This window comes from Pungitius pungitius, chromosome 10, assembly GCF_949316345.1.
Source record: "Pungitius pungitius chromosome 10, fPunPun2.1, whole genome shotgun sequence".
Lineage (NCBI taxonomy): Eukaryota > Metazoa > Chordata > Actinopteri > Perciformes > Gasterosteidae > Pungitius > Pungitius pungitius.
The window spans coordinates 17,412,886-17,426,291 of NC_084909.1; the positions used below are offsets into that span (position 1 = coordinate 17,412,886).

Below are 13,406 nucleotides of genomic sequence, written 5' to 3' on the forward strand. Positions count from 1 at the left end.
ACAGTCTATAGCCAGAGGGCAGCGCTGCCCCAGTCAGCGTCTGCCTCCGTCTCTGGCTTCCATCTGAGGCGCTGTCTCTTCACCCTGCGTCCCACGGCCTGGACCCGGCAGATCACGCGCCTACCTGTCACTTCTGTGTTGGGGGCCATCGATTTTGTCCTGGTTATCTCGATTTGTAAAAACAAGAATGGAGGGATAGCGGAGTCGTGCGTCAGTGCTCGGCAGACATATTATTTACTCACATCCTGCCACTTATCCTCAGTTTCCTTTATCTGCTCGCGGTACTTCTGCAGCTCCTCGTAGCGGGTCTGCCGGGCGATGCTGGAGTCCACATCGATATCGCTCGTTGATTTACTCCTGTGGAAAGGAAGAGTTGAGTTTTCAAAAATCAACAGCTCAAGTGAGAGGTGGATCGGACGTTTAGTTTGCATATCCGTCGGGAAGCTGTACAAGTAAAAAAAAAAAAAAAGAATAGGTACTGCATGCATTCTTGTTGTATCAAATAAATAGTTAAAACAACCACCACATTCTAAATAGTCCAAATTATTTCCAATGTATACTTTGCATCCATATGTTTGGATGTTGCCGCTGGAAATAAGTCGGAGCTTTAGAGCTTTAACCAGGTCACCGGGTGTTAGTTTGAAACACAGCACACGGGTCAACCACAACGGCTGGGGGGGGGATGCTCAGTGGGTTAGTCACATGTGTCTCAGCGCTGCCCTGCCATGCAAAAAGAAATCACTCCCGGCCTCCAGAAAAGAGCCCTGTGGGTCCTCACCTGTTGAGATGTTTGCGTCAGGGTGGACAGCCCATCGCTCAGTGAGGAGTCTCACTGGGACGCGTTTAGTTTGACCCAGCGTGTATCGCTACTGTGTGCGTCTGTCCACTGGCTTTGTCAATGGAGCAGCGGCACCACCCCCCCCCCCCCCCTCCGCACCTCCATCACCCCATCACCCAAAAACACGCACGGCCCCCGTGCCAAAACAAAGCACCGTGTTGTGTGTCAGCACTTAACAGGCCGGTGAGTGAGAGGAGCAGCACAAAAGCAGGGGAGGGGTGCGGCCGCACAGGGGGGGGGGGGGGGGCGAGCGAATGCAGACGTGCCACATTCCTGGGAGCCCGCATCAACTCACCCGTCGAAACTCTCCTGCGCTTGCGGCTGTCTAGGGAACCGGAGAGAGCCAAACACAAACAAAGTCACATTTCTGCCAAGGGAGCCTGTGACAGCGAGCGCGTGAGAGCGGCCCTCCCAGGCGAGGTCATCCCCTGCAAGCTGGTGGGGGCCACAAATGTACCAATGAACCAAGCTCGGCTGGATTTCACTTCCCCCACTGAGAAGCTTACAGTTATACACAATATATACATATACACATACTATTTTTACTCTTACCCACATTACAAATATCCAGTCGTAGCAGCACTACAGCCTGAATCGTTTTCCAACTATAGGCTTAACTGTCCATGTAAGGTGTTTGCATGCACGTCCCCGTGAAGGATGCCGTCTTTCAGAAGACTCCACCATGTCGGTGGTAGCACAATATGTCATGCGTGTGTGTGTGTGTGTGTGTGTGTGTCTGTTGATGTGCACACCCTGCGGTGCAGGTTACCATGGAGTCCGCGATTCGTATCTTCTTTTGGAGCCGTGGGAAATTTCGACAGGGCTTTCAAGTCTCCGCAACAGACGCGACTGCATTCTTAGAGATTGTGTTCAGTACGTTGTGTTCATGTATTACTAATAGGCTTCAACTTTTCTACACTCACACCTGTGCGTCTGGCGCTTTGCATGTCGGTGTGAAGTTCCCTCTCCCAAGGAAAACACCACTGAACCCTGGACAGGTCCGTGTTGCTGTAGGTGTCAGGTGAGTTCAACAAACGGGCCACATTCCATCACGAGATCATGAAGTCTTTATTTTCTTTATTAAGCTCTTATATATATATTTTCTATTCACAGGCAAACGCGGTCTGATAGAAAAACAAAACCAATGACTAAATGCAGAACTCTGTTGAAACAGCGCTGCATTGTTGCTTTGTTCAAAGTCACTCTTCATAAACACAGTAGCGGCAGGTTTCCATGCGCTCGGCATGCACGTGGCACGTGTTGCTACGGTAAAATGAACCACACCCCCTTTGTGCTGGAAACCCGTAGTTTGTCTCTTGTTGACAGGGAAAACACCTTCTGGTAACAACAAACAATAGAATAAACAAGAAGACGTAGCTGTCGCGGAGGCCTCTGTTGCAGTTGTGACCGACCAAGTGAATAATGAAGGCGGCTATTTGTTTTCATAAAGAAGATGGCCCTCAGACCAGTCCCTTACAAGTTGGAACAACAGGTATCTGATCGGACACATGGACGGTCCACAAAGTCAGGAGGAACACGTCTTTACAACTTCAGAGCAGCCAGCCTCTCCACCATGAGCCTCTTCTTGTATCTCAGCCGGCCGGCTTCCCTAATCTCCTGCCATCTCTGCAGGTCGCCCTCGCTGCAGGGCGACGGCACTGAGGGCGCCATCCGGTTGGCCCGCGCGTCTCTCTTTGAGCTCTGGCTCTGATCGGAACAGAGTTTCCGGACGAGCATGTCATCCGTCTTGGGACGTGGCTCCTTCCCGGCCCCGTCCTGTCCGTGTGCTGCTTCCTCTCGAGTCAGGGGACACGGGGGGCACAGGAGTCTGGCCTTGAGATCGGGAGGCAGAGCCCACGGCTCGGGGACGGCCATGGGGGCGTAGTGGTCCGGGGCCCCTGAGAGCGGCCGCTGCTGCGCGGCCTGCCGGGCTTTCTCCTTGCGGTAGACCACGTCGTCCCGCTCGATGTCGGGGTACTGGTCCTCGTCGCCGGCGTGGCGCTGCGTGACGATGTTGAGCTGCGGCTCGGACGAGTAGGCCCGGCGGTGCGCTGAGAGCTGGGTCTTGGTCATGGCCATGTCCGTGTTGGACTGGAAGGCCAGGGTGCGCCTGGCGAACATGTCGTCGTTCTCCAGGTCAGGGGAAAGGCTCTCATAATCAAAGGGGTCCGGGGGCTCCCGGGGGTCTTGGCGCCCCAAGAGGGCCCAACGCTCACATTTGACCAGCCTGGGACCCGAAGCGGGGTCCACTGGGGCAAACACCAGAGGGGGGGGCTGTAACAAGGGGTGTTGTGTCTTGGGGAGCTGTGGGAGAGTGTGTGCTTGCGTGTGAGGACTGCAGGGGTGGGCAGAAGAAGACAGAAGGACAGAGAGGTGATGAGTGCATGCATGTGAACTGCATCAAGAGCAGGAAAAGGAGGAAGAGAAACATACCCGCTGCCATATTGTGATATTTGATTCAAACATATGTTGATCAAATCAGGATCACTCTAAATAAAACTGCGACAGAAGCTGCTATCCCTCGAATAGATTGTAATAACAATATCAGAAGTCTGAGTGCCAGCCTATTCTCTGCAAAGGTCAGTGCAAGAAAACTGCTCTATAAAGCGTGTTAAGGACACTTCCAGTAGCTTGTCACTATGTATTATTATTAGTATATTAGAAAGCAGCTCCTCATATTGCTCTTTTGTAATGTGGATGCTCTAGAACATCCCGTCATTGTCACATCCATGCAGCTGTATGGACCTTTTCCCCACAACTAGGGTGGCGCGAGCCGAGGCCTCGTGCGTGTGGGGGTGAGAGTGGGGGGGGCCAGAGGGAGGGCGGGCAGAGGAGAGCCAAGGGCTGATGTCGCAGTCGGAATCGTCCGACGAAGAGCCCGACTTCTTATAGCTACAGCCGAGGGAGGCGGGGTGCAGAGGATAGGAGCAGAGAGAGAGAGAGAGTCAAAGGGAAGGGGGGAGAGCAGAAAGTAAAAGTAAGTTGGAGGAATCTGTACCGAAAATGCAGTGAAAGAAAAGATTGTGCAAGAATAAGACATTTTATCCATATTGGTACTGTGTAAAATATGAGGTAATGCAAGTATGTATTTATATATGAAAGAATTCCATGCTGGATTGCAATGGCCTCACACACCTGAAGCCTTGCATCTTCTTGTACCAGGGTCTCGTCTGAGAGCCCAGTTTGATCTTCTGAATGTGAACGTCCTCTTCGGGCGTCCAGAACTTTGGCAAGAACTTGTCATAAGACACCTTGGGTTTGGCGCCCATCTTGCGGGAGTAGAGGTCATCGTGGACGGGGTCGGCGTAGCCCACCTCGTCGTCCTCGTCCTCGGAGTCGTCGTAAAGCTCCGCGAACAGGCTGCCGGTGGACACGGGGCGGCGGTGGTCCACCCTTACGTAGCCCTGCCGGGGGGGCCGCGCTCCCCCACTGTGGACACGGCCGCTGCTGCTCGAGAGAGACAGCCAATCACACGTGTCAAAGAGACCAACTTCGGCAGCAGCACAGCACGCCAGTCACGCAAAGAGTTGCAAAACAACCGCAAACGAGACGAGACAAGCCAACCAGACGCAAGCTCAAAAACAACAAGCTGTAAAAGAGGCAAAACGTTGATTTGAGAAGGCAATGTCATCCAAATCACTCCTCTAAGCTCATCAAATTCAAGAGGCGCAAACAAAAGGCGTGCTGCAGCAAAAAATCTCAAAACAAGTCAAACAGAAAGAGCTTTCAAAGCGAGTACAGAGCTCTGTTAGACGCATCGCACTGCAACCAAGGGGCGTTGCTCATGGTTACTGTCAACCATGCAAACTGAGGGTAAGAGAAGCGCGCTAGTTGGTGCTCATCGGGCAGGCACACCAAAGTCACACGGTCGCTTCGCGCTCTCTGACCTGAGGCCGGTCACATTCGGTCGCGGGGCAACGCTGGGGGACAGAGTGGCCGTGGGCTCGGGGCCCCCGCCGGCCTTGGGACTGACTGGCACGGCGAAGTTGACGGGAGCGGCCGGGGCCGGGCTGTGAAAGCGTCTGCTGGCGAGGTCGTCCAGGACGAGGTCGGGGTCCGGCCGCTCGGCGTCCGAGTCGCTGGCGCTCTCGTCCTCGTCGGCCCACTGCGGGGGAGGCGGGGGAGGCGCGCTCGGAGGCTCCTGGCGGGCGCCCTCGGAGAAAAGCCCCGTTTGGCTGAGGCCCGGCGGTCCACGGGAAGATGAAAGACAACGACGGTACACAACCAAACGGTGACCATTCAGCACAACAACACCACGACCAGCGACATGACGGCAGAAGTGACAGGGGTCAACTCCAGGGGGGGGGGGGGGGGGAGAAGACCTTTGTGTGCGAACACCTCGTGTATCTTTTGCTTTGAAGAACCAAATGAAACAAAGAGCTCACTGCTGGGGGGGTCACGGTACCTGGTGAGTGTGGCGCCCTCCTCTGTGTAGGTGGGGTTGGCCCAGCTGCGGCGGTTGTCCTCGTTGCGCTCCGCCCGCTTCTTCCTCAGCGGAGCGGGCACGTAGGCAGAGGCTTTGTCTTTGGTGGGCAGGAACTGGTTAAACTGGGCGCTGGCCTTTGGCGTGAGGGTTACCGACCGGCGGTAACTGAGGCCGCTCTTGTTGTCGGCCATGCTGAAGAAGGAGTCGGCCTCGGCGTCGCTGAAACAACCTGAGGAGACGAGGGGGGGGATAATGTCAGGAGCGAAAAAAGGAGGAATGAGGTGTGAGCATGGTGTGGATTCTGGCGTGACTCTGGAGGAGTAACAGAGCGGTGCAGGGTGGGGAGAGGGGGGGCTACTCATTTACAAGCCGTAGTGGAATGTCTCACTTCCCGGTCCTACAGCATGGGGGGCGGGGGGGGGGGGGGGGGGCACTGACCACTACTTCAACCTTACTTTTTGTCATGAAACAAGACTGCAGATGTCCTTCTTTGGGTACTTTTTCACTGAAAACCTCCACGTTCACACCACTAGAGGGCAATAGGTGTTTGTTTTCACTGATGGGAGGCAACTTTCTGGCTCCGATGCTGCATAGCTTTCCACTTCACAAATATGTGAAGTTCTGGACAGAACCAAGATGAAATTTGAGAAGGTCTGAACACTTAAATGACAATCTGCAGCTAGGATGTGAGGGGGCTAACACAAACCAACATGTTGTGATCTGTTGAATTCCTCAAAGTCAACTTTAGATGGAAAAAGAAAGCGGTGAAGAGCAAAAGATTTGGATTACGTTTGCATAGAGATGCAAAAGACATGAGTTGTCTTACCCTCGCTGCTGCCTTTGACAGTGATGTCAGAGGAGATGCTCTGGGATCGGGAGCCCAAAGAGTCCAAGCTGTCCCGGGAGTCGTCTCTCCGGTGTCCTCCTCCCCCTCCTCCCTCTCCTCCCTCTCTCAGCTGGTAGGGCTCCTCTCGCTCTGCGCACCAGCTGTCTCCAAAACCGCTGTCTCTGACGCTGCCGCTTTTTGGACCGGACGATTCCTGCAGAGCCTTTTATTCACACACAGACACAGACACAGTCAGACAGGCTGCCAAGGAATATTTTGCTCAGCAGTGTGTGTGGGGCGTTAGAGGTCTAGCAGGTAGAGAGTCTGCACTGGCCTCTCGTGACTGGACATGCTCCTGTACAGTCCATAAGAGACGATGCATTCACTGACATCTCTGTCAGGGTCCTGCCTTTGATGGCTATTTACTGCCCGAGGACCTTTTTGATGGCAACACATAAGCAACCCCAAAGCCACTTTAACCAGCGGAGCTAAGAACAAGCCAAAACATGAAGATGTTTTTTCAGATCTGTAATCCATCAAATCCTAGCAGACAACACAAGTCCACAAACTAAACCCTGCCCAACCCTGCGCCACTCAAACGGATTATCATAGCTAAACATACAGGACGGCGAGGTAACCGACTGCTATTACCGAAAACCCCTGCAGTCAGTTTAGATCATAGGGGACTTGCTCACCAGCTCCTTTAAATCCTTATGAGAGCAAAGTGCCAAATTCAACAACTAAATGAGCAGGGGGTCAGAAAAACAGGCTCCTTCAAAGAGAAGCTATTTTCACCGGCAAATAGGAGCCGACTGTGCGACCGTGCTGTAAACAAGATTTGAAATAGCAGAGTCAAGGGATGGGGTCATCTATGCCGTGATGTGATTGCGTTTTAGAGGCCCGAAATCCAAGGTCCCTCTGCCTTTCACAGACATTCTTACACACATAGTGTACATACTGGGGAGAGGATCCAGAAATATACTGGGCAATATACTGGGCAGTGACTGTAAAAGAGGATCTCCGCCATTATAGATGTGGTTTATCCACTGCCTTACCTTGTATAGTGCAGTGCCCAGTAAGCCTTCAAACGCCTTCAAATTCAGGTAGGACCCGTCATAGAAACCGTCACACTGAGATCTTCTGCCAAGCCAGTAAATGGTGATCAGCACCTGGAAAGATGAAAACAGGTTCTTATACACAGCACACACGTGGAATAAAAGGCGGAAGAACTACCGTCTCCGACTCAAAGCTCCACCTTTGCCCCAGAGCGAGAATGCTCCGTGCAGGTGATTGTTGTGTTAGTCGGCTGCCACCAGGATCAGCAGTGATATCGCTGCTCTTGCTTTCAGGCCCATCCAGAATACTCTGTTGCTGTCTGTGTGTTGGGCTCCGGCAGGTAAACAAACGTACAGCACACGGTCACCGCTACTTTGCAACGTTTTGCTGTTCCCCGTTTACACCATACGGTTGGATCAAACACGGTGGCGCTGTGATGATAAATACTATGCACTTAGTGGGGCTTTAATACCTTCCAGGTTACTTTTCAATTTATTGGATGAAAACTTGTTTCAGTCGCAATATCTTGTTCATTTTCAAGAACAATGTAGAATGAAAGCATTTAAATATGACATAAACCCCACGTTGGATTGTCATCTTAAGAAGACGTGCAATGTGCACCTTTAGGAGCCCCTAAAATAATTCCATCCACAAAATGAATCCGTAAGAAGAAGAATATCTCAAATTGAGTTTAGTGTCTGTCTGTATATCATTTATTTTTTTTATTTGTATTTCTTCTCAACCCGGTTCCTCCAGCTGCTTGTCCCAAATATAGATGAGGCGCTACAGAGGTCAAGTAAACTCATCCCTTTCTAATCCTTTTTATTTTCATTTCTTGTACTTAAAGTCTTGATGGATATTTTGATATTGCACAGCTCTTTGGGGGGACACAACAGGCTTTTCACACACACATGTAGGTAGTACTCACTGACACCCCTATGAGGGATTCTATTTTTATCAATGAAAACTGAACGTCTGATTTTTCCTTTTAAAAAAAGCGTATATTTTTCCACTCACATTTTTCAGCCTCCTGTCGGTCTCTTGATGCCTGCGAGAGAAAGGGCACACAACAGACGTGTGTGTGTGTGAGAGCAAGTGACAATAAAAGGACAGAGGGCATGCTTGTTGGGCGCTGAAAGGGCTGGAAAGTGAGAGCACAATCCAGACCGACTGCCAGCCCTTCACTCACCTCGCACACAACAACACGCGGGCAGAGAAACAAACACACATTTCTGGAAAAAATAATTGCAATCCATAAAGTGTTTTATGTGTGCGTCTATTTTTACACTAATCACACAATCAAGCGCCTGTAAAAGCAGCTAGTTAAAGCCGAGGGCCATGAGGAATGATTTTGTTTGTGATTTCAAACGATCTATCTAATAACTGAGGATTTCCCCCCTGAATAGCTCCACTGTTGCCTGTTGCTGCCCAGCTCAAACACAATTTCCGTCGTATTTCTGGGGTTTAACACAGTTGACCCGACAAGTCAGCAAATCACGCTGAGCGCTTCAAGTGAAACCAAACTACACTCAGTGTCAACCTGCACGCCTGATAAATTCCTTTTTTTTGTGTCTCATGTACATTGTGTACCTGTTGCCTAAGGGGACTCTGGTGTGTATTTAGAGGGTCAGTAAACAGCAACGGCGTCCGCGGTGGCCTTAGCGGCGACAGGGGAAGATATAGATCCCCCTCAGCAGCTCCGCACGCCGCACATTCCAGCTACGCCGCGGTAACACAATAGCCACACAGGACTCTCTTCCCAGGAGCACTTGGATTGCATTTGCTCAGAGTCCCTTTCCCAGCATGCAATGCGAGCAACGCCACTGCTCCAAGTGCGTTGCATGTGTGGCGTCGACACCTGAGCCACGTCAATCAAGCGCCGGCTTCGTATAGGACTCAAATTCAGGTGGAGGAAGCACACACACACACCGAGGACGAGTAGTTGGAACACATCATTTCAATCAGGGCCGCCAATCAAACTAGTTTACGGAGACATTAGATTGTCTAACGCAGCCGACTTCACAACTTTGACGTATAACTTAAGCATAACCATTTCCTGTTGCTTTATATTTACACTTATAAACACTTTCACTTTTTAACCACAAACTTTACCTGACAGCTCCAGTTACTCGACGGATTGCACATTGGTAAAATACAACAGACTGGTAAACACAAATCCACTGGGAAGCGGAACTTTCTCACCAGTATGCGTCATGCTCAGCAGCGCTAATGCTAATTTGCCAGCGGCGGAGACTGAAATGGACGGTTACCAATTTACAGCAAATTTATAGGCCCAATAAAAGAGGTGGGAGGGAAAGAAAAAATGCCCTCTCTTGTGTGGCTTGGAACACCGTCACAACGCCTAAGATTATAGCAGGGTCAGCCAGACCCCCAAAAATACCAAAACTACCAGCCCAGTGCTTCTCGTAATGCTTATTTATTGCTGATAGGGATAGCTGTGTGTATATATATATATATATATATATATACACACACACAGCTATCACACACACACCTAAATGGCTATTTTCAGGCTTCCAAAGGAGCTTCGGGACTACTGAAATCATCTGAGAGCTCGTATGGTCGAGGGTAATCATCAACAGAATGTCATCCGAGTAACACGTAAATTCTGCAGAGAGGACACTATCGGTACGTATATATGCACACACATAAATCTATACATATATATATACACACTGCATGACGTCCGTCGTGTGATTTTATTTTTACACGGCACATATCTTCTGATCTTTTTATGAGTTACCAAATACTTCTGAGACGCAGGCCTTTGTGGTCGTACTATGTTTAATGTTTGGGCAAATACTATATATTACAGTACTGTACGTTAGCTCTCTGTCGTTGTAGGCAGATTGAATTGCGTGTCTCCGTTGTGCCAAAAGGCACAATTCCCTTTGACTGGAAGCAGCCGAGGAGTGTGTTCTGCCAGGACAAACCAACCAGACAAAAAAGAAACACACGCAACCGTTGAAATGTGAGCCACGACTCTCAAACGTTTGGACAAATGACTCCCACACAGGAGCCAGAGTAAATAGTTCCCACTAGGCCGATCAACCCCCACCCCCCCCCCCCCCCCCCCCCCCCCGCCGTGTGCCGCGACAGAGGAGAAACGTTGGCGGCGCGAGACCACAGGATGGGTCTCCGTCCATTGCACACACCGACAAGACGACAAACAAACCCAAAACGAGTGGGTGTGCGTGCGCGATGAGAAGCGTACCTCTGCGATGGAGGTATCCTGCTCTGCAGCATTCACCGTTCATCATTTAAAAGACACACCCAGCCGCTCTCTCCCCGAGTGGCCCGCCCTGAGCGTTGGAACAGAGGGGGTCAGCCACAGGAGGAAGGCCCATCATTGGACTCGTGAGAGACACTGCAGCCTCTGTGCAGCACACATACGACCCTTGTGCTTTTTTTTTTTTTTTTTTTTTTTCCTCCGATGCGGCACGGGCCGCGTCCAGTGGTGTGGACACAATCTGCCACAAGAAGTGACGGCAGTGCCACATACTAAAGAACCACACCCCGACTCCTGCCGCAGCGCACAATGCACCCGAAGGCCATAGAGACGTCGCCACAGCAACAACAGCACACACACGCGATGTGGGCTGTAGTATTGAGTGAATCATGATAACAGGCTGCGTAGATTTTTTGGGGGGGGAAACGGCACATTCCTTCAGGTCGATCAAACATTTGATTTGATCCACAGCCAGGGAGGCCGTTGCGTAAACTGAATCATATAAGAACGCCGCGCAGCCACTCCTCTTCATCTATTGTTTGATTCCACATTCCACAAAAGGACTACTTTGATGTACCTGCCGATCCGGTGCGGGTTCTTTTTTTCCACAGTCAACCCGTGTCAATAATTTGCTTAAAAATCAAACGAGTGAAACTTTGGACCCCTCTCAGCGGGGGACTTGTTTTGGCAGCAGTGGGTCATGGAGCCAAAGCTGGACTCATAAGCTCTTCCCCTCTAGCACGCAGTAGTACTTTAGTAAAAAGTGCCCCATTTAAAGACATCAGCATAATGCGCTTTAAACCTGTGTTAACTGATTTAAGGAAAACTTAAAGTTTTTGCGTGACGATTTCACTCATTTGGAGTCGTGTTTCCGGTGCCTTGTTGAATTCAAGTCAAATTTGACCTCTCTTTTGAGCTGAATGAGCATGAGAATCGCTCAGCAAGAACAAGTACACCAGCACAGTGTGTGAACTTACAGTGTGATGACAAATAAACACTGCAACATCCACCTTTCAGGGCAGAAATCCTTCAGCATCGTTACGACAAGCAGCACTCATTCAGACCTTCAGAGGGTCGAGCATCGAGTTACCATCTGAAATTTCCAAATGGCCGCTAAGTGCCTTTAAAGGAAGGTTAAATTGAGCACTTTTCGACCATGATTCATGTGAAGCACTCCAATGCCCCCAGGCCTCATTTCCTGGGCAGCTGCTATGTACAGAGGTGGCCTAAAGCAGCCCGTGGATCACATATGATTAATCCAAGTCTTTATCAGATAGCAGGTTACACAACACGAGGCAATAGAGCAATGTGTGCTCCATATGGCGTTAGGGCCAAAACTACAACCACCACCAGGCTCAAAGGTCTACAAGGAGATCCAACGATCTTTTATGGCCCGGTGTGAGTTATACTGTGCCCTCAGCACGCCTTGCTTCAATATCATATGCATATCTGACTCAAGCTTTATGCATGAAGGAAGATACTGAGAACTAGATCTCCAGTACCAAGTACAAATAGGTTCTGAAGGAACCGCAGATGAGAAAAACAGATCCATCTCAGGTTAGAGAACAAGTGTTCAGGGATTGTAAATCCCTCATTTTGTTTTATTGCGCCTTTTTTATGCAGATTAGGGCTGTCATTTATTTTCATTTCCTCAATAAATCCATTCATTGTTTGAGCTTTGGAATACCAAAACGTTTGAAACGCCATTTCAGAAGTCAGAATATGTGTGAATTTTCATGGATAAATAATTTAATATGGTACGATTTACACTGTTTCTACACTCAAATTCAACCAAAAGAAAAGTAAGAAAAAATTACATACATTCAAATGTATAAAGGTTCAAAACATCAGAAAAGAGTAAAGGGGAACAAATGCATGAGTGATGCCTTTACGAGGGAAAGGAAAGTTACAGCACCAACACGATAACAGTCTACTGCTGATGACACAGAGAACCGGGAAGCTGAGCGAGGCACCTGTCAGACTGGGTTTAAGGGAGTGGAGGTTGGACACACACAAGTGGCAAAGACAGCTGATCTCTGTGTGTGTGTGTGTGTGTGTGTGTGTGTGTGTGTGTGTGTGTGCGTGCATGAGCCTTATTTGCCTACAGGCTCTGATAAGCCACGCTGAAATAAAACCATTGCTTGTGCTCGTCTGCGGCCATGTTTGGGATCCACTCCTCATGTTACTCTGTGAGCGCCATCTCTCTAGTGCCGCAGAGTGGGGGGGGGGGGCACGGGGGGGACACCACAACACTGTGCCACCAATATTTCTACATTTCAGCCTGATACAACAATGCTGCATTTAAGAAGTGGCTGAAAATCGACTTGAAGAAAGAACTGTGAGTCGGGGCAGCTGCAGGTTCATCAGAAAACAGAATCGGAAGCTGCGAAAGTACCAAAGTACAAGAAACCGCTCATTTAGGTGTTTATTCCTCTGAGGAAGAACCGGTACTTTCTAACTTGCACAACCCCAGGTGACCGAGATCCAAACCACATGTACGAGGGGGGGGGGACACACACTATTAAAAGCTCTTGTCAAAGTGACCCCCTGGGTCCTTAAATTAGAAAGTGACCCTCCCTCCCCCCCAAAAAAAACAGCATGCAGGCAGACATGGCTGCAAAACAGCTGAGTGCACCCAGCTCCAGCAGCACAGTGAGAAAAAGTCAAAACAGCGTTCACTGCATGAATCTGGGCGCCATTTGGTTCCACATTGCCATTTACTGCCTGTTTCATAAGAGAAAGATAATGTGAGAGGGGAAATGTGTCACAGGTGATCCAAAGATCGCCTCCGCATTTATGACCCTGCATGTCTTACAGAAGGTGTGTCTGGATGGGAACAGTGCATTCAGATTTGTTTATTGAGAGTTCATATTCCAGTGCGCAGTACATCGACCTCCTTGTGTGTGTGTGTGTGTTTTGTTTATGACTGCCGTGGTTTTCATACCATTGTACCACCGAAGAATGACTGACCCTGTGTGGATCATGGGAACAATGGTCTTCCACATTGTGG

At 49.9% G+C, this 13,406-nt stretch overlaps 2 protein-coding genes across 11 annotated transcripts in view; both read right to left on the bottom strand.

Moving 5' to 3' along the window:
• LOC119228447 (LIM domain only protein 7-like) overlaps positions 1-13,406 on the bottom strand; it is a 38,582-nt gene that overhangs the window by 12,643 nt on the left and 12,533 nt on the right. For 9 of the 10 annotated variants that reach the window (XM_037488004.2, XM_037488002.2, XM_037488000.2 and 6 more), the window contains 6 exons: positions 8,164-8,194; positions 7,146-7,259; positions 6,091-6,313; positions 5,244-5,493; positions 1,134-1,163; positions 243-357 (listed from right to left, as the gene is read on the bottom strand). In XM_037488004.2, coding sequence (XP_037343901.2) covers positions 243-357; positions 1,134-1,163; positions 5,244-5,493; positions 6,091-6,313; positions 7,146-7,259; positions 8,164-8,194 — 763 coding nt within the window. The remainder of the gene's footprint in view (positions 1-242; positions 358-1,133; positions 1,164-5,243; positions 5,494-6,090; positions 6,314-7,145; positions 7,260-8,163; positions 8,195-13,406) is intronic. The other variant, XM_037487998.2, reaches the window with a different exon arrangement.
• Positions 1,888-4,718, bottom strand: LOC119228449 (LIM domain only protein 7-like). The gene is made up of 3 exons (XM_037488010.2): positions 3,974-4,718; positions 3,584-3,730; positions 1,888-3,173 (listed from the first exon to the last, which is right to left on the bottom strand). The coding sequence occupies exons 1-3, from the start codon at positions 4,105-4,107 to the stop codon at positions 2,381-2,383; spliced, it is 1,074 nt and encodes a 357-aa protein (XP_037343907.2). The 5' UTR covers positions 4,108-4,718; the 3' UTR covers positions 1,888-2,380.

Excerpts from the sequence above, each read along its gene's own strand:
- LOC119228449 (XM_037488010.2), bottom strand. The coding sequence starts at position 4,107 with ATGGGCGCCAAACCCAAGGTGTCTTATGACAAGTTCTTGCCAAAGTTC. Across the intron at positions 3,731-3,973 it reads AAGAAGATGCAAGGCTTCAG|CTATAAGAAGTCGGGCTCTT; the intron begins GTGTGTGAGGCC and ends CCTCGGCTGTAG. Across the intron at positions 3,174-3,583 it reads ACCCTAGTTGTGGGGAAAAG|TCCTCACACGCAAGCACACA; the intron begins GTCCATACAGCT and ends CCACCCCTGCAG.